Below are 20294 nucleotides of genomic sequence, written 5' to 3' on the forward strand. Positions count from 1 at the left end.
TTGTGGCAAATGGGTGCCGAAATCCAAGCCAGCTGTACCAACCCAAGTGTAAGCTCCAACCAAGCAGGCTGGATGAGGCAGATGGACACCAGTCTGGTTTCCCAACCAGAGCGTCACTTGGGAGAATTGATATGCCAGTAGTAAATGGAAGTTTGAGGTCAAGTAGCTCAAATTCTCATGGTGTATATGTATGTGACTTTCCAAATGGGAGGCCTGCTGGCAAGAAATCCATTAAAACCCAGTTGTGAAATAAATTCCCATCAGTCAACTGTTGATTTGAAAAGAGGATTAATGAAATGACCCCAATCTTGCTTTGAGGTTAAGAATAGCATTCATGTCAGCATAAGATCTGCCTGAACCCTGAGAAATGCCCTCATCTGGATTTCCATATGAATTGGAGACAGAACTTGGCATAGATGAGTGGATTGAGAGAAACGAAATAGATAAGCCTATGAGGTTACTATGGAATGTGCCTTGGGCCTAATTCCCTCAGCATATTTTCTGATGGAGGGGCAAATAAGCTCTTGTGAAATAAAGCATCATGTAAATTTTGAGGAGGGTATGAAGGCAGAGGACATATGTTGTTCAAATCAGAGCCAGAGGCTCACCAAAGATGGATAATGACTGCAGTCAAACATCTGTGGCTCTGATTACCAAAGAGCCAGATAAATGGGGTTCAGTAAATATCTTTGAGCAGTGCCAATTGAACCATGAGTAAGTCCAAATTAATATGGGTGTTAGCAAAGAATAGGTCAGTGGCCAGAATACAAGTAATGAAGGAAAGGAAGAGGAGGATGAGAAGGATGAGGAGCCATTACAGATTAATTGAATCATCGAGAGAACCAGTCATAATTCCCAAAACACTTTATGATAAGTTATATGTGTGCATTGACCATCTGGACCAACTATGGATTTTGAGAGTCATGGTTGAAGAATTGCATCTGAAATGTAATACAGCTTGAGCCTAACTCATGGAGGGCCAGAGAGTGGCCAAGTAGCACAAGGGAAGTAGTTAACATCTTTGGGCTTGACTCCCATAATGTGTTAAAAGAGTGAAAGGTAACCTGGATTTACACTCTTGACATGAGGAGCAATCATGTGAATATTCACATGACTAGATAGAAAGCCGAGATTCAAGTGTTCAGTTGAAAGGTTAAGCATATGAACATGTGGTCCACAAATCAAGAAGATAAGGTGAGACAGATCCTTGAAGTAGGGTATAGTATGAAAAAGCCTGTGAATGATGTGATTGTGAATGGACATCAAGCAGGTTGAGTTGGAAAGGTGAGAGGTAAGCAGGACATCACAAGACAGTGATGGAATAAACAAAGTCTTTGATGTGTCTACCCAAACATTAATAGATGAAAGCCACAGGAAGTGTTGTAACAAGATACTCAATCGATAGTAGAAAGATGGTATATATACCTGACAGAGATTCTTGTCTATATGGAGGCAGTCCTTGACATGCAGTCAAACTTAAAGCAGTGGGAATAGTAAGCAAAGCACATAATATGCAATTTAATCCAAGAGGGGTAACCAAGAGACACTGAGCCGACTCCAACAGTAACACCCCCAGGTAAACTGTAATAGCCCAAGTGGCATTTGTGCCACAGCACACAAGCCCATAGTGAGTAGTGATATAGCACTGAAAAAGAGAGTAGCAAGAGGTTTGAATTCATAGACAGAGGCTGGGCAACATCCCAATTGCAGAAATCAGCAAGCCAACAAATATCCTTGAGAAAAGAAAATTCTGAGAGATTAAAGAAGAAAGAGAACAACCACAACATATAATCATTCAATTGGGCAAAGTGGATGGGAAAGAACAACCATGAGCAGAGGTAAGACATAGAATGGGCACAAAGTGTAATCAGAGGTCTTTGGGATCTAGAAATCAGGATGTGGTGGAATGAATGCCATGAGATGTAGAATTCATTCCAGGGGAAGGCACCACTGAAAGGAGAGATGGCCAGAATACAGGCAGTAGAAGTCCTTGATGCCTCCAATTATCAGCAAACTTGAATCACCAGTAGTGAATAAGAAAGAATGATCAGGGGGTGTGATCGTTGAGGTTGTTGATACCTATGAGAGGAGGAGAGATACGAGAGCATGAGAGGACAGTCTTAAAGGGATAACACCAGAAGGCCATGAGGTGCAAGACCAGGGATACACAGTACTTCTGTGGCCAACTGGCAACAGCCAACATGGTAAATTAAGCAACTCCGAATTACAGGCAAATCACCATGTAAATGGGAGATACAAACAACCATGGAATGTGAGTTGTAAGTTAAAGTTAAGTTATGTCCCACTTCTGAGAGGAGAGGGGCCACATACGCCCAACCCATGGAAAGTAGAAGTAGTAGATGAGATGCCATGCTTGACACACAGAAAGTAGTAGTAGTGGAGAATAATCACCACAGGTGATCATAGAAGTACACACCACTCCAAGGACAGTGGAATCATTATGCCTAGTGTTTAAAGGTTCAGTCCTCGGTTGCAACCAGTTAAATGGTCACGTGTGTTACATACCCTTGTAACCATGTTTATTACCTTTTATTGGGGTTTTGTTTCATCAAAAATGGTTAAGAATTGAGAAAGATATAACCAAATCCATATTTTACCCAAGTCTCTATGAGATGTAATTCGGTTTCAGTCATAGCTATGTCAAATCTTCCTTAAATCTCTTCAAAATTGATAGAATGACGGGTATTTACATGCTTTACTATTTCATACAACCCGTTTATTTTTCAGAGTAATAATAGGCAAGATACAAATGGTTTATATTGGTATAATAAATTATATGCAAAAAAACCGGTCTGGATCGGTCTGAACTGGCTCCATAGACCGAAAAAGACCGGTCCTAGGTGGTTCGGTTCGGTTCCCTCAATATCTGGGTTGGTCCTAGACCGGTTGCGGTCCACGGTTGCGTGTTTTGGGGGCAAAAAACCGGACTGAACTGAACTTGCGAACACTAATTATGCCCAACACACAGAAAGTACTAGTAGTAGAGAACAATAACAAGAAATGATCATAGAAGTCAAGACATCATGCTCGATACATGGAAAGTAGTAATAGTATAGTAGTAGTGGAGAACAACCACCAGACATGATCATAGAAGTACACTGTACATGTCACTCCCAGGAAGATGGAGTCATTGTGCTTGACACACGGAAAGTAGTAGTGGAGAACAACCACCAGAGGTGATTGTAGAAGTACACATCACTATCAGGAAGATGGAGTCATTGTGCTTGACACATGGAAAGTAGAAGTAGTAGAGAATGACCACAAGAAGTGATTGTAGAACCCAGGACAGTTGAATCATTGTGCTTGCACATGGAAAATAGTAGTGACAGAAGAGAATGACCACCAGAAGTGAATCATAGAAGTATGCACCACTTCCAAGATGGTTGAGTCATTGTGCTTGAGAACATGGAAAGTAGTAGTGGCAGCAGAGAACAATCACCAGAGGTGAATCATAGAAGTACGTGCCACAAAGTAATAGTAGTAGTAGTAGAGAACAACCACCAGAGGTGATTGTAGAAGTACGAGCCACTCCCAAGATGGTGGAGTCATCGTGCTTGACAACACGGAAAGTAGTAGTGATAGAAGAGAATGAATACCAGAGGCAAATGGTAGAAGTACACACCACTCCCAAGACAGTCAAGTCATCATGCTTGACAACATGGAAAGTAGTAGTAGTAGTAGAGAACACAGAAAGTAGTAGTAGTAGTAGAGAACAAATGCCAGAAGCGATTGTAGAAGTATGCGCCACTCCCAGGATGGTCAAGTCATTGTGCTCGACACACGGAAAGTAGTAGTAGTTGAGAATGACCACCAGAGGTGATTATAGAAGTACGCGCCACTCCCAAGATGGTTGAGTTTTAACAAAGGGACAGAGTGTCTGAGGTAACACATACGTTGTGCAAATACCCCAATCGCGATGATCATGAAAAGTACTAGAAAACATCTCCATGCAAGAAGCACAAAGGAAATATGTAAAAGGAGACAAGAAAGTGGATGGGGAAGATATGGAAGGTGGTGACTCACCTTAGCTGGTTGTGCCTCGAGCCTCTATGGGAAGGTTAGTGGTCCTAACAAGAGAGCAGCAAGATGCTGAGCTCAAGAACAACAAGATGTTGGACTTTGGTGACAGTCAATCACAATCAGTGAAAGGCAGGATGCCACACTCAAGAGACAAGATGTTAACCAGATGTTGAACTTGTGGTAACCACCAGAAATGAATCACCAACAAAATATCGGCAAGATGCCGAACTCAAGAACAATAACACATTGAACTCATGGACAGGTAACACACAAGCATGCAAATACCCCAAGGTCATGAGAGAGAACTGGATTCACGCACGAAACACAAAGAATCCGCATAAAGGCGAGTAGAAGGGGGAAGTAAGAAAGTATGGGACGCACCAGGATCACCCAAGTAAGTGCTGAGCAGCATGACCAAAGAAAGTAATTGGCATATGTGGGACATGTAGACCATGACAATAGCATACATGAATCTTACAAAACGACTGAATGTATTCAATCTCCAGCTGGTCAATTTGTGTCAGTGAGGAAATCTGAAGAAAGAAAACTCAGCAGATTTATCAGCTTGTGTAGAAAGAAGGCATGAGATCTAGCATGCTAATGGCTAGCTTATGATGTCTTCATTGAAGTTCGAGACACAGAAAACTGCAAGATCACTCTTGTTCCATGTAGGTCTTGCAAGTTGCTATTGGCCTTGCTTGGTGTGAATTCATGGCAGAAGGATCATGATGCAGGATGCAGTGCGCAGAGCTCAAAAATTTCATCCTTAGCTAAGTGAGGAATTCACATGGCATCAAGAGCAAGATCCTGACATGTGGAGCGATGAGAAGAGCTTTGAGCTCATTGTGACTCATGTTGGGCATGCTTGTTTGTACTTGTCTAAAACCAAGTACAAGGAGGTCTTAGGATTCCAAAGTCTGACCAGGGGTTGGGTAGGTAGGTCGGCCACAGGCCCAAAAAAAAATTCTTGGAACCCTTTACAAAATGATCTCAAAACAGGCCTGAAAGGCCATACCTTGCAGGTTTGCAGTGCCAATACACTCCAGAACATGTAGATCAGTCCAAATTTAATGATATTCAAGCTTTATATAATATTTCTTTAATCTTATCTGGTACTTCAGAGTTCACAGTTGAGCACAACATGGAGACCAAGGGAGTGGGAGGTGAAAATGGGGAGATGCTGCCAGTGGTGGCGGACATGGAAAGTATCATCACTGACAACATGGGATTGGAGAATGACAGCATGAGTATCATCTAAACTTAGCTGAACAGGGGGGCACTCATACAGTGTTTAGTGCACTGTTCCTGGGCCGCCGTTGGCAACAATTTCAAGTGCCTGCAAATGCAATGTCGGCGACACCATAACAGTTGCAAATGGTAACTTAGGGTGGAAGAGAGGCCTTCAGATGAAACCAGGCATTCTAAACGGAAGTGTGTTCCAAGGCAGATGCTGGCAGGGCCCAGATGCCTTGAATGGATGTCTGTGCAGGATAGTGGTGGACTCCCAATCAGATGGGGTTCTTGAGTGTAAGAAGCTTGGCTGTGAGACGCAATGGGTAAGGCTATCTTCCATATGGAAAAGGTTTTATATCACTCACCTACATTTAAGTATCACCTAGGTTGTGTTTCATTGGAAATTGTTCCACGAAACTGGGTTTGTGAGGCCAGTGAGGAATCTGGGACAAGTAGAGGGACAAAGCGATCATGATGATGATGTCACATTACCATATATGGGTACGTGCCTGATTACGTAGGTAGGTAGGTCGAGCTCCAAGGGCTTAAAAAAAAAAATCAACCCTGGGTATTTATTTTTTAATCCTAAGACCCCCTTGACCAAGTACACCAGCGGTCAGGATCTTGTTCTGCCACTTCTGTTATCTTATCCTTAGATGTGCTTGCCCTTGGCTGGAACCACTTCGCCAGACCAGATAAATAACTATCCTGGGTCGAGTTGCAACGCAGAATGTCAGAAGGGGTCATCGGGGTAGCCAGCTCGAAATTTACTCGTGTTGAGTTGACGATTTGGTTCTTGAAGACGAGGACCGGACTTCCCCGAGATGACGAAACCTCCGGCGAGAATGGTGAATTGGCTTCCATCGGTGGTCTGCAAAGCACCGAGACCCCATTCTGCTCTTCAAACTTCAGCGCACGTACGTCGTAAACCCTGAAAGTAGCAGTAGTGGCGGCGAAAACTGTCTAGAGAGGTCTGGGCATAAGTAGGCCAAAATTTCGTGATGGCAGGTGCCGGTGAACGCTTGAGCAGGCATTCACGGCTTCAATTTTCGCAATCTCCCAAATTTAAATTATTCTCTCCCTGCGAATACTGGATCTATATATTGCAGACCCCAACCTGCGAGGCCCTCAAATTGCCTGTCGTCGGATGCCTTCGTGCTCACGAATTTCTCAGATCTACAGTAAGAGTTTCCCCGTCAACCTGCAGAGCAACGATGGCTCACCCCTCTTCATTACAAGGATCCTTGGATAACTAGGCCCGCCGTCTACTGACGAGATCATTACTTGACTCCAGTTATGTTAGTCATGAAGGCCCAATAGTGATGGGCCAACTTGCCCTGACAACGGACCATGTGGCAAGGGCCCAGCCGGCCCGGCCGGATTGATGGCGGAGCCCCAATATGAAAGGGGCGGCCAGACCCTGTACAATCACCCAGTAACCATGAGCTGGCCGTTGGCAACAATTCCCAGCATGATTGGAGCGGCCAGATGCAAGCGCTAGCCGCTCCGTCGGGGACCGCTCATGCCCCGGCGGGCGATCAAAATGAAATGGGTATACAAATTATCGTGTCGCTGAGAGTATGTAGGCTGTAATACGTAGTCACTCTAATACCAATACCTTTACATGAATGGGGCGGCGAGGCCTGTAAGTTGCTGTTGGTTGTCTAATTTTGGGCTGGCGGGCGGGCATAAACAAACATTGAATGGGACAAATTACAGGTCTGGGCTACGCGAATCGACAATCATATGTAAAAAGTCCTCCCTGGCTGAATGGATCTCATCCTTTACCTCATTCAACACCTCCAAGATCACCTCAGCATTCATTAAGATATCCACTTGGTAATCCCGCAAGAAGTCCAATGCATGAACTGTATCCTGCCGGCGGGAGCAAAGATTGTGGACATTATGAATCCACTTGTCAAGTTCTGCGCTTCTAAGAGAATCCTTGCGGGGGTTAGTTACCGAAGGTATGATGTAGTGGATCGCCAACCTTGGTCCTGGGGAAGGATAACCTGTCATCTGCCCACTCATGTTGGGTCATCTCCTGCTCCACACTGGAATGTGTAACCCTCTCAGCAGTCAACAATGGCTCGCAAGGGGGCAGGCCTGCATAGCTTTGAGCCGATTTTGCCTTGCGGAGGGGACGGTCCAAATTAATGGAGGTGGGTAGAGTTGTGAGGGAAGGTCCAGAACCTGCCTTGGCTGGTGGGGAACGAGTGAGGTCAATAACCCCAGCAGGGTTTGTCTTTGACGTTGGCTGACGGACACTGGGACGATCCAGGTTGAGATCCAAGTAGGGAGGAGGGAGGGAATGTGAGAGTGGTGGACTTGCAGGTTCAACTTTGACCTTTCGTGGTCGATCCAAAGTCAATGTGGCCGCGTCGGAGTGGATGATTTGATGTTCCGCCGGCGAGTCGTTTGCTAGAGAGTCAGGCGCCGTCGGGGTGCCCTCCGCCAGATCATGCGTACGAGAGGGGGGATGACGAAAGTCGATAAATCTGAGGGGGGATGAAAATTTCAGATTAACAGCTAACGAATGAATTGCTTACGGAGGCCTAGTTGGACGATCTAAGTTCAAACTTGGCTGGCCCTTCGATTCCGCCGGAGGTCGAACGGGACGGTCAAGGTTCATGGCAGGATGTTCGAGGGTGGTGGGTTGGCGTTTTGGACGGTCAAGGTTTATGTCTGGCAAAACCTTTTCAAGCACCGCTTGCTTGGCTGGGCGATCGAGGTTGAGTGAATCATGATATGGTGCCACCTCTGCTGGAAGAGGCTTGTTCTGGCCCTTTGATGCTGCTGAACCTCGCACGGGGCGGTCAAGGTTCACGGCACGAGCCTGGCCTCCTGGACGATCTAGGACGATATCGCGTAGATCACCTGCCACCGCAGCTGGCTTGAGTGGGCGATCAAGATTGATCAGCGGCGGAGGGTGGTTCTCGGCGCTGCGATGTGCTGGACGATCCAAGTTGATCTCGGTCAGACGACGGTGGGGACGATCCAAAATTAAGGAGCTTGGGTCTGGGCGCAGATCAGTTTTTTCATGCTGGACGACAATTGTTGAAATCACCTGGTGTCATTTCCTCCGCCGGAGGGCTGTTAACCGCTCCCCCGTGTGCTGGACGGTCCAAAGTGATCTGCGTTAGACGACGGAGGGGACGATCTAGATTCAAATGATCGTGTTCTAGACGATAACGATTCAAGATCAGTGAGTGGAAGTCGGTGAAATATTCTGGGTTGACTCACCTTGTGCCTCATCCGCCGGAGCACCGTCCAGCGCGTTCCGCCATGCTGGACGATCCAAACAGATCTCTGTTAAATCGCTAATCTTTGTTACACCACGCTGAGGACGATCCAGATTGAAATGACTTGTGTCTGGGAGATAATAAGCTTTCAGATTGAAGGATAAAGCCCCAATCTTACCTTCCATGGCCCCGGAAGCTTTCTTCTCTTCTTTTCTTGCAGCCATTGTGTTACTTTATGAGTAGACTACCAAAATCCGTGAAGTGAATGCGGGAGTGGGGGGATGTCCAGCAGCCGAACTGATTACTCCTGATGAAGATCAATTGGTATGGCTTTGTTTGTCATGAAGGCCGACGGACAGATTACTCATTGAAGATTAACAGGTATGGCTTTGTTTGACATGAACGCCGACGGCGTTGTCACGTGATGGCGTGACCAATGTTGAACTTTCAAGTTTCCTTTACCGCCGCACACCATCATCCACGCACTCCGCACCTCGACACAACAACACACGTCCGACTATGTCGACTATGTCTACTGCACGCTACGTTCCACGCACACCGGAGCTCGACGACGCGCTCGACAAGTTCTACAACGCGTTCGTTGACATGCTTGTGGGGAAGATGAGGCCGGGGCAGTTTGTGGACAAACCAGATCTGTGGAAGACCATGCAGGCAGCGGTGAGTCATTTTTTCTATCCATGCAGTGCAGTACTCACATCGTTTTTTGGCAGAGTGCCGTCAATGGAGTGCTGGAGACCTGCGAAGCGGAAACCCCCGAGTACGACGACCTCCTCGAGGAGGTGAAGCGATGGAGGCCAAAATACCTAGACCCTTTGGGCCACGTTCCAGCCAAAACCTTCCTCCCTCTCGCTGAGCAGCACATCGCGCCCTCCATTCTCCGCAAGTTATACGCACCTCCCAAGTCTGGGATCGAGCTCATGACCGGCGGAGCGACGAAAGTCCCAGCAGGAGGTAAAACCACCATTGCCAAACCAGCCACCACCGCCAAACCTGCCACCACCACTAAGGCTCCCACCTCTAAACCCCCTGCAACGACGAAGCCAACCGCTGCCAAGGCGGACGTCGATTCTACGCGGGCGGCGAGTGCCAACACCGGCGGGGGCAGTGTTCCTCCCAAAGCGGCTGTCAAGCGCGACGACGCCCAAGCACCGATCAAACCCCGACCCATTACCAAGAAGCCGCCGACGTATGTGGAGATTCGTGAGTCTGACGAAAGCAGTGGAGAAGAGTTTGAGGGGCAGGAGGAAGAAGAGGAGGAGGAGAGTGACGAGGAAGAGGATAAGGTGGTGGTCGTGAAGAAGGCACGTCGAAAGGTGGTCAAGAGCCCGGCGGTCATTACTGATGCGATGGACGCCGGCGGGGACGAGATTGAGTGGTCACAGCGGGACTTGGAGCAGGAGGAGAAAGACGCGGAGTGGCAGGTAGCAGATCGCCGAGACCCATGCGTCACAGACTGGACGACCAAGGACTGTCGCCGCGGCCCCCTATATTGGGGTTCCTACGAAGAGCCTCTCGCGACGTCAGGTCCCATCAAAAAGCGGGAGCTCGTAGATCGCGACGTCAACCCGCTCGACAAAGATGGGTTCGCCAAGTACGTTCTGGCGGATGTCTACGACGAACCCTGCCGTGCTTGCCGCCTGGCGACAAAGCCTCGGGTTTGTGTCTTCGCAGGGCTGAAGCCCAGTCCCTTGGGTTTGACCTTCTCCGCCGAACAAGCCAACGCGGCGGCTTGCGCCTATTGCAAGCACAGCAGGAGGAAATGCGAGGAGCATAGCCGCGGTCGGACACGTCAGATTGTCCTCAATCCATTCCACGACCACACCCCGCCGACGAAAGGGAAGGGCAAGACAAAGGGGGAGGCAAAGGCAAAGGCGGAGACGAAGGTCAAGGCGGAGACGAAAAAGGCGGAGCCAAAGGGCAAGGTGGAGACGAAGAGTACTCCGGCGGGGAAGACGCGAGCGCGACATGCGCCGACGGAGCAGGAAGTAAAGGAAGTAACAATGAGTAAGTGTTATTTCCATTTTCTGTTTCTTCGTTAACGGTGAAGGTGACAGGAACTCTTCAATCACGACTTATTTCTCTGGAGGGTACTTGCGCGGAATTGGGTAAGAAGGTTATTGACATGGAGGGCAAGGTGATGAGGGTGGTCAAGTCCAGCGTCGACAAGATATTGCTGGATGTGAAGCAGTTGGAGCAGGACCACAAGTCCACCAAGACCTACGTCGAGCAGAAGACGTGCTCCGCCATGGAGGCACTCGCCAATTTGGGCAACGCCGTGCACAAGACCCTAGAGGGGATCGTGGTCACCCTGGATGACGTCCCAGACCAATTGCGGGATGCCCTGCAAAGTGTCGTCGAGCGCCCCGACGGAGGCGATGTGGAATCGGCGTTGGCGGGGATGAGAGATATGCAGGCTAGGTGGGCCACCCTCGCTGACCTCGTTGAGGGGGTGATTCCGAAAGCCAGGCGACTGGAGGATGTAGCTGAGGCATCCACACCACCTCCTGAACGCCCCGCCCCACCATCATCCATACCTCCACAGTCAGAGAGGGGGATGTCTGTTGGCGACTCCCCGCCGGCGACCACGTTGGAGCCCCCGGCGGAGGGCACAGAGGCCACTGATGGACAGGTGGACGTCGAGATGTTGGACGTGGATCCGGAGGGGGAGGCTGAGGGTGAGGCTAAGGGGGATGCTGAGGGTGAGGGTGAGGGTGAGGGTGAGGGTGAGGGTGAGGGTGAGGGTGAGGCGGAGCATGAGGGGGAGCCTGGTGTGGATGCGGCAGCATCACCGAAGGAGACTGAGGTGACTCCCGCCGCCGTTGAGGTGCCTGTTGATACCACGGCCAATGAACCCGCAAGCCCTCAAGACACATCGAATCCCAAGCGAAAGCTTGATGATGACGCGGAGGATGCCCCTGTCGAAAAGAAGAAGAAGAAGGCCGCCGCCACCAAGAAGAAAGCTCCCGCACGTCGTAAAGGTCGGTCCAGGCCCGCGGACGCTGATGCCACGCCCCCACAAGACGTAGATGAGGAGGGAGAACAGGTTGAAGGGGAGTAAAGGTTTTCTTGCATCACCTCTTTGTGCGTCTGTAAGCCCGGCGGACGCCATTCTCTTCAATTTTTTGATGTATATACCGCCCGGCGGGCGCCTTCTTTCTTGCAATTTCTCCCCGCCGGCCTCATTTTTATATATATCCTGTCATACAATGCTCAATAATATCTTGTCCACGTCGTTGAAGTGGTGTGATATTTGCAAATGATAGCATAAGTAATTTACAATTGAGCTCCCTTCCTTTTATTGGCCTCTCTCTCTTTTTCCAAACGAAGTTGTGCCGGCGGGGCCACATTGTACTTACGCTTGGGCGTTCGAGCAGACTTCCTCACAATGAAGAGGTCGTCCTCTCTATCCCGCTGCTCCTCTGGAGTCTCATCCAGACCTCTGTTTGCATTAACCACTGCCGTTGGCTTTTTTCTTGGTTTCGGCTTGGGCTTGATTCTCGTTCTCTCTGCATTAGTCTCTCCCCCGCCGGTGTTAAACGGAATATTGCGACTGTTGCCGCCGGAGGCAATGTCACTCCCGTTGCCGGCGGCGTCATCTTTACGTCTGCGCGTCGCTGCAGCCTTTTTTCGTGATGTTTGTTTGTCAGCTGCTTTCCTTTTCCCCTTTTTGTTGTATCTAGGTGGGAGTGTCTCCAGATCCTCATCTGAAACTGGTGGAGACGGAGCCGCAAGGGACAGGCGTGATATAAGCGCTCTCCGCCGTTCATTTCTAGCTCCAGGAGTGTCGGTGGATGGATCAGATGATGGCTCTTCTGAGTATGGTACGACAGGTCGTTTCTTTTTGCCTTTTCCTAATGGTGGGTCTGATTCAACGTCAGGTGGGGGTAAATGGGGGTGCCCCTCATCGACAGGTGGAAGGTCTGGATCCTGGACTGGATTCTCTTGGATTGCTTGACTTTGTATGGGAAGCGGAGGTGTCACCGCCGCTGGAAGATCGATATCGCAAGGCTCAGGCGGAGAATAAGCCATCGGAGGAGTGATTTCGAGAGTGATTTCGAGGGGCACCATTGGAGGCCGAACAAACAACCTGCCTAGTTGAGGAGATGGCCTACTGCTTTGATTAACTTCAGGTAAATTTCTAGAGAGGGATGCAGCTGTAGTACTGTCAGGAGGGACGCTTGGAACCTCCGGCGGGGACGCTCTGGCCCGTTCAGGAAGGACACTGACTGCCTCCGCCGGGGACGCGGGCAAGCGGGCCGTCGGGGACATGACCAGTAGGGTATCAACTGAATAAAAGGAGGGTTTAAGCCTTTCTGCATCAATGTAAAAGTTGAATCGAAATGTTTCAGAAGCTCCACCCAAAGCTTGACGTTTTCTCCACAATGCCACAATCTGCCTGCAATCACCCAGCACCATTTTGCTGGGGTCTTTCACCATGATGTCGGACGGCCACATATCACGATCCCACAACTGAGATTGATGTTTTCCCATCGAGCTCCAGGGAGTGGCGGACTCCTTTCCACACGCGAGTTGGTAATGAAGAGTCATAAATTCACGGATCATGAGCTGCAACACGGCCGCACTTTCAGAATGCTCCGCCGGAGCATCTGGTAGCACTGGTAATGAACCCTCCATTTCAAGCCGCATTCTCTTTTTCTTCCGGTCACGGGTAAATTTCTCTGGGTCGGCCGTTACACCTGTATTCAGGGCTTGTAATGTCATGAGTGTTTAGAAGGACGACGTTTGGAATGTCACTCACTTTCGATATGAGCACAGTAAGCCGCCCATGCTTTACATATCTCCTGAACTTCAGTCCTGAACATGGTTTCAAAGCTCAGAGCCCCCGGCGGGCCAAACTCGGGAGTATGGTCGAGGAACATCCAGTTGGGATCCCCCTTGGAATCGTAGTGTGTTATTAAACCACAGCTAACAAGGCCTAATTGATAATATTTGACTTTATCCATTTCACGCAACATCTTGTACCCTGACCGCGAAAAAAGCCTAAATGGTGGGTGAGCCGGCGGCGCAACATGCCCGGCGGAAGAATGGGACTTACTTTCTTTGAACTTCAATAGGTGGTGACTCATTTGTCCATTTCTTTGCAATGATTTGATAATCTATTCTCTCGGATGCAGACAGGTTATCCAGGAGTGATTTTAAACCTTGTTGGTACTTCCCAAGAAACGCTCGTGATCCCGGCGGCGCCCCTCCCGCAAGCTCGACAACCTTGGAGTATAATTCTTCTTGTTTCAAATGGCCGATGACGTATTTCAGTGAGATGGGCTTCACATAACCATATCGTCGGACGTGAGGCCGTCGGCCATGGTTGTAATACCACTCTTTCACTTTCTATGTTGTGGGTCAGAAAGGGGCATCGAAGAAAGCACGAAGAAGTCACTGCTACAGTACTTTTTTTCTAATCCTCCATTGATCCGGAGTGAGCTCTGGTCCCGCCGCCTTGATTAATCTGTATATCTTGAACATCAACAAGTCTTTCCGTTCCTCTTTGCTTTTCGTCGTGAAGTCATCCAAATACTCCCTCAAAACCTTCTCTTCTGTAGCTGAAAAGTGCTCGCGTCCCCTCTCCACCTGTCGACGCTGACCGGTAGCGGGAGGGACAGTTTGTGACGGCATTAAAGAAGCAGTGCCCTGGGGGCGGGAAGAAAGGACGTTCAAACAAGCACGTTGGCAACCTGTATGCTCCGGTTATATTGCTTGTCCCCGGACAGGGCACGATCCAGATTGCCATCGGTGCCTGGGACCTGACCAAATAAGGGTGATGCGCTTTGTGCACGGACCCTCCGCCGGGCGTGCGCAGACCCTGCATCCCGACGAATGGCGACGCACTCGCTCTATTGTCACTGCTGTGATCCCAAAATTGGCCAGTGATAGGAGAATACCGCCATAATAATTATCAGATAGAAAGCATCCAACAATCTCCGGTTTTCCTGAGTGAACCAAGAAAGAACTGATTTATGGTTAGAATCTTTATGAAACCTCGACTACATAATGGTATTCCACAAGAAATGAAGCTGAAAATTTTATACTCTCGGACAACATATCGTCGGGCATAGCTTGTTCGAACCCTACTCTTCCCACCATTCTAGAAATGTATGACATGGCCCTCTGGAGTGAGTATTCCGTTCAGGCCACCCGAAATGGGGTGCCTTTGTCGTATCTGATGTAAAAAACGTGTTGTTCCATTTCATCCCCTCAGACAACTTATCGTCGGGCATGGCTTCTTCGAGGCCCACTGTTTCCACCAGTCTAGAACTGTAGTAATTTTCGTCTAGAGTGAATATTCCGTTCAGAGAAGCCGCAATGGGTGGCGCAAATGTGCCTTTATGGTAACAGGCCTGAAAGAAGGGATAAAACCCATGCACTTGTTCCGCTCAACTAACTGATCTGTAGGTTATTGGAGTTCCAGCTCTGCCAGTCTGCCTATTGCGGTGATTTCACCCCAATACATGTTTGAGTTCGCACCAGTGCCGCCCGGCGGGGAGGGTTGGTGCCCGCAGGGGCAGATCTTCTTGCAACGTCACCGTAACTGAATGGTTAAATGCAAATGCTACCAGCGTTAGGGTCAGTTCCCACACGGTGATCCATCTCCCACTGGTGCTGTAATCTTTTGCAGGCCGCCGGGGGTGACTGACACAAATGCTGCAATTTAAAATGGTTTTTAACGTCACCGTGACTGAGTGGTTAAATGCTGATGTGGTCAGTTCCAGGGTTCAAATGCGACACCGTGAATTGCAATTCTCTCATTTCGAATATTTGTCTTTTTTTTGCCCTGACGTGAGGCATGAGGCAGCAAGGGCCGGCGGTGGTCACATGTCTGCGTGCACAGCCACACGCCGACGGAGGTAACCCATGAGGTGATCCACGAGGCGCCACAGCCACATCCCGCCGGCAATCAGTAAGGTGAATGTCCCCCGTATTTCTCCTATCGATTACACCATGCATCGAATCAAAATTAAGCCCAACGAGCGGAGAGGCCCCGTTCGAGTGGAATGCACACTACACAACACATCGCGGGGGCAAGTGCAGAGGTTTAAGTACCTACCAAGTCCCAACAAGACATCCTCTCTCGATTCCCGCCTTGAAGACGTTGAACTGACCATTCCCACTGTGCAGTCCTACGCTGAACCTCTCAATCAGGATGACGAACTTCTTCCCTTACATAAAAGGACGAAAGGCAAGGTTAGACAGAAACGTTTTGATGTTGCTTGCCGCTCAATGAGCGAATAGACACAGAATGATTATCTTCTGGAATGGAAAGGTCTCCGAGACAGCCATCTACATGTTATGCTCCAAGCAGAAGCCCCTCCCACCGACATGGTCTGCATGGAGTGTGGTCGAAAGGACGGTATCTTTCGGTGTCTTGACTGCTCCGCAACTCCCTTGTTCTGCAGGTCTTGTTGCCGGGTGTCTCATAGACGACTTCATATGCATCGCATTCAATGCTGGAATGGCAAATATTTCAGAACAAGTGCCCTCTGGGAGACTGGTCTGGTGTTCAACTTGGGACATGGAGGGAATCCTTGTCCTGGGTTGGCTGTTATAGAGGAAGACGAGAATAAAAGGCAGGACGTTGAATGGGATGAACGTTTGAGGAGCCCGCCGCTGGGTGAACCGGAGAAATTACCGCCCGGCGGGGCCCGACCTTCAGTATATCCGTCGGCATGGGATGCATCCCCGCCGGACTTGGATGTCCGCATTCAAGCAGCGGCGGAGAATATTTTTGATGACAGTGAAGACGTGGGGAACGAAGAAATGGAGCAAGACGACGGTTACGATTCCGATCCCGCTGATGCCTTCGTCGACCCAGACGAGCATGATGACGATGTGACAAACGACCATGACAACGACCGAGATGACGGCTTTACTGGCAAATATTATGAAAGATTCAAAGGCATCGCCATGCCTCCTCACCCAGACGCCGAAGATTCCCTGGGAAATCCTTTTGTAACGTTCGTTGAAACGAATGGTGTGCATCACCTGCCCATCCACTATTGCATTTGCGGCTCTGCAAGGCCGCATGATGAACAGTTACTTACAGCGAAGCTCTTTCCGAGCACCTTCACCATGATCAAGACTGTGTTTACATTTAACGTGTTGGATGACTTTCGAATGACCAACCTATCTTGCAAAAGCTCCTGTTACCAATATTATTTAAAGCTCCGGCGGCTCACTTCACCGGCGTTCCCAAAATCAGTTCCCAATCGATATCACGAGCTTCTCAGGGTTAGTCGACAATGGAGGAACTTGGAATTGAGAAAGGCCTTTGGATTCGGCCACCAAGAGACTCCTCCGCATGCAGGCCAAATGGCCCATGGTTGCGCCTCTTGTCCCCAACCAGGAATAAACTTACCAGAGAACTGGAAAGACGATCCAAATCAGTACGTTATATAATTTCAAACAAAATTCTATTATCTTACCGTCGCCGCTAATCAAGAGAGGTTTTCACACGATTTATCTGTGTGGATGGAAATTTCTCTGCAGATCACTTGAAACAGAAGAATCCATTAGATGACGTCCCATTAACGAATGGCGAGGGAATGATGACCAACCAAGCCCGCTACAAAAAATATCTCGCACATCCGGTGGCCATTCGACAAGTAAGTGTTATTTTCAGCCATGTCAAAGGCTGCCCGCCGGAGGCCCCTCCGGCGGAGCCTTCGTGAATACAAAGCCCTGATTGTCTGATGACTTTGTGGCAGACCAAGTCAACGTGCAGTTATCANCCAGGCTGTAAATAATGCCAGTCAAAATCACACTGGATGTGATGCCACGGGTATTGCAGCTTTTGCCTGTGCCCGGTCTGGTGCATTCATTCCAGGGAGTGTGGTAGATTTCCAAAAAGGGGAGAGGCAAGTAAACATTGACTATGCACTATGTGAAGCCTTGAAATCGATGGGAATGGATGATGGGGGAAAGGTTATGGTCATTTATGATGTGATGTGCCAATACCACATACATCTCTGGGACAGGATCAAACAAAACCCATTCCTGTCCGTTTCGGAAAAGATCGAGTTGATGATGGCTATTGGTCTTTTTCATGTGCACGGCCATCAAGATTCATGCCTCTTTCGGTTTGCGACTTCCTTCATCCCTGGTGCGGGCATGGTTGACGGAGAGATTTTGGAGTCGTTGTGGGCACAGCTCAATGACATTTCTCGGAGTACCCGAACCTCGACATTGGCGCACAGGACGGAGGTTTTGGATGACCACATGATCTACAGCAATTGGAATAAAATGGTTAATATCGTTTCTTCCGTGGTCACAAAGTTCAACAAGTCGGTGATTGGATTGGTGGACAGCAAGGAATATTTTGACCGATTGAATGGATCAGCTCTGGCCGAAGACATTGACAACTGGACCAGGGAAATACGGAGAGCTGAGAAAGAGCGGGAAAGGGGCAACCTGGAAGGAATGGATATTATGGAACCTGTCCACGCAGGAAATAAGGAAGGTATGTACCTTGTTGTGCCGGGAGACTGTTCGTGGCCGCCGGACAGCCTATTTACTGCCCGCCGGCTATGATGCTTTCGGCCATTTAGTTTCCACCCCGTCGGCACAGTCAAAACTGACAACAACCCTTAGGTTCCAAAAGTACTGCAGATGTGCAACTGGCGTTAATGGAACAAGAGTCCTTGTCTTCAGGCGAAACGGGTCAGACTTCATGGATTGCGACAGGCCTTAAAATTGAGGAAACACAGTAAGTCAGATGGTCGATTGTAATGAAGTTGTTTACCTGTGCTGTGTCAAATAGAATGGATCTCCGATTGCTAATTCGGTCAGTTGGAAAATCCCCCACCACTGCTCAAAAACTTGATTTTGCCAAACGTCGGGAAAGATTGCGGGCTCGTTTGGATGCCTTTAATCGGACAGCAATGAATTTCATGGGAAGGAACATACAGCAAAGCATTGGCGACAATATGTGTCTTCTCCCGGAGGAGTTTGATATGGATGATGAACTTCAAATCGATGATCCACTTCCTACAGATAGTCTTGACGGGAATGCTCCCCAGGCCTTGTTTGCGGACGGGGCTCCGGCGGCGCGCCTGACTCCCGCCGCAGTGGCCCTCGCCAAGGCGGGCCGAGCGGCTGCTGCCGCACGTTCAGCCATAGAGGCAGTTGAGCATGTTAGGATACCGCTCCCGTCCACCTTAGGCGATGCGGCACTCAAAGCTCGTCACTTGGAGCCACTCCTGTGGAAAGAATATGAACTTCGAAAAGGCCAAGCAAATGAAGCTCTACAAGGAGTCCGCATTTCAATTGCCAATCTTTCTTTTGAATATGGAAAGAAACTCAGAAAGATTAAGAAAAGTAAAGTGAAGAAGACGAGAGCTTGGGCGGGGGTGCAAGCGGTCGGAAAGGTCCTTCATCGCCATCGTTTAATTTATGCACAGGCAGTCGCCGCACTTCAGAGTCTGGGGGATCCCGATAGACTCGTGGGCTTATTCTACAAACCGCTCGAGGTAAAAGATATGAAAGCCAACACCTCGGTGGCGGACCCCAATGCCGCCGGTCAAAGAAACTACCGACCGGCATGGTTCTGGGGTGGAGATTTGTCAAACGACATGAATGACAATTCTAGAATGGTGGAGTGTGAGTCTTCAGAAATACTGCATACATCTTTTCATATAGTCATGTAGTCCATCGAGTCAATTGGCTCCGTGCTAGGGCAAGATTTCACCGTTGGAGGGAGGAATTTAACATAACCTCCCATGAAATGGAATGGGTCACGAGATACTTCCTGCATCAGATGAACAAGTGGTCAGCCTGGAGTGATCTGGCCGCTGCCAGTGGGAAGAGTGGTCATGTTTGTTATGCGGGAGCCCAGATTGATATATGGAGGAGGCTTGGTGAAGATGCGGATGAAAGGTTTGCTCACGCAAATAGTCTGTATAAACGAGTCATGCAGTAATTTTGATGGTAGTATTAACCTTCATCTCATGGCCTCGGTCCCTTTTTGTGGGTGAGCAAGCAGGACCTCCCGCCGGCGATATGTAGGCCGCCGGGGCCCAATGGGGTTCCTTTTTGATTACATCTGTTTTTATTTTATTTGATCTGTGGTACTGATTAAGATCGATAATCATCGTTTCTTCTCTTTCAACCACCATGCCATTGGTAAATGGCCAATGGCACATATATTACTTTTCCTCGCGTTGCCAAGCCTCCTGGCTGGCTTTTCGGGATCACCAAGACGACTGGGGAAATGACCCTAAGCAGCATGAATGGTGGACTACAGGGCTGCGACTCGAGGGAGTCCGTTGATTTCTGATTTGTACATTCAACATATTATCTGATCGTGCAAAGCAGGACAGACTGGCAAAGTCCATTGGTTATCATCTTGCCATCGGCTTTCTGGTGAAGATCCCCTTTTGGGTAAAGTTTTTCATCCGTTCGACGCATCCCCAGGAAAGACAGTTCGCTTCGGTACCTCCGTTAAATATTTACCTCGAGTCTCCATATGTGGATGATCCCAGCCGCGTCGTGGCGTCATACCATGCGGACTGGTGGAACTACCCCGGCGGCGCTTTGACCATCCCGTCGGCATATTCTGAGGACGAGAGTGCTGCCTTTAATGACTGGTTGATTTTGGCTAATCAGGTCCGTCGTTTCATTTAGATCTTGGATTTAGCTGATGATCTAGAACTCAGCCCCTGACCAACAAGTTGTCACCGAGATCTGAAGATTATATCATGCCAGAGTTGACCGCTCCGGCGGTGCAAGTTCTAGATGGATTTCAGA

At 49.0% G+C, this 20294-nt stretch overlaps 5 protein-coding genes across 5 annotated transcripts; 1 reads left to right on the forward strand and 4 right to left on the reverse strand.

Annotated features, from left to right (window-relative positions):
• Window positions 1-2744: 2744 nt before the first annotated feature.
• Window positions 2745-3057, reverse strand: LACBIDRAFT_308321 (uncharacterized protein; the record flags this gene model as incomplete). The annotated part of the gene is made up of 2 exons (XM_001886729.1): window positions 2745-2948; window positions 3049-3057. The coding sequence occupies 2 exons, from the start codon at window positions 3055-3057 to the stop codon at window positions 2745-2747; spliced, it is 213 nt and encodes a 70-aa protein (XP_001886764.1).
• Window positions 3058-5859: 2802 nt separating this feature from the next.
• LACBIDRAFT_332248 (uncharacterized protein) lies at window positions 5860-6747 on the reverse strand (the record flags this gene model as incomplete). The annotated part of the gene is made up of 2 exons (XM_001886730.1): window positions 5860-6205; window positions 6707-6747. The coding sequence occupies 2 exons, from the start codon at window positions 6745-6747 to the stop codon at window positions 5860-5862; spliced, it is 387 nt and encodes a 128-aa protein (XP_001886765.1).
• A 481-nt stretch (window positions 6748-7228) lies between these two features.
• Window positions 7229-8740, reverse strand: LACBIDRAFT_332249 (uncharacterized protein; the record flags this gene model as incomplete). The annotated part of the gene is made up of 5 exons (XM_001886731.1): window positions 7229-7772; window positions 7824-8292; window positions 8342-8455; window positions 8518-8646; window positions 8695-8740. The coding sequence occupies 5 exons, from the start codon at window positions 8738-8740 to the stop codon at window positions 7229-7231; spliced, it is 1302 nt and encodes a 433-aa protein (XP_001886766.1).
• Window positions 8741-9035: 295 nt separating this feature from the next.
• On the forward strand, window positions 9036-11595 carry LACBIDRAFT_308323 (uncharacterized protein; the record flags this gene model as incomplete). The annotated part of the gene is made up of 3 exons (XM_001886639.1): window positions 9036-9194; window positions 9248-10541; window positions 10592-11595. The coding sequence occupies 3 exons, from the start codon at window positions 9036-9038 to the stop codon at window positions 11593-11595; spliced, it is 2457 nt and encodes an 818-aa protein (XP_001886674.1).
• A 345-nt stretch (window positions 11596-11940) lies between these two features.
• Window positions 11941-14171, reverse strand: LACBIDRAFT_332251 (uncharacterized protein; the record flags this gene model as incomplete). The annotated part of the gene is made up of 5 exons (XM_001886732.1): window positions 11941-11948; window positions 11975-13234; window positions 13297-13538; window positions 13594-13886; window positions 13947-14171. 5 exons carry the CDS (start codon window positions 14169-14171, stop codon window positions 11941-11943), a joined length of 2028 nt encoding a protein of 675 aa, XP_001886767.1.
• Between the last annotated feature and the right edge of the window lie 6123 nt (window positions 14172-20294).

This window comes from Laccaria bicolor, genomic scaffold, assembly GCF_000143565.1.
Source record: "Laccaria bicolor S238N-H82 LACBIscaffold_39 genomic scaffold, whole genome shotgun sequence".
NCBI classification, from domain to species: Eukaryota; Fungi; Basidiomycota; class Agaricomycetes; order Agaricales; family Hydnangiaceae; genus Laccaria; species Laccaria bicolor.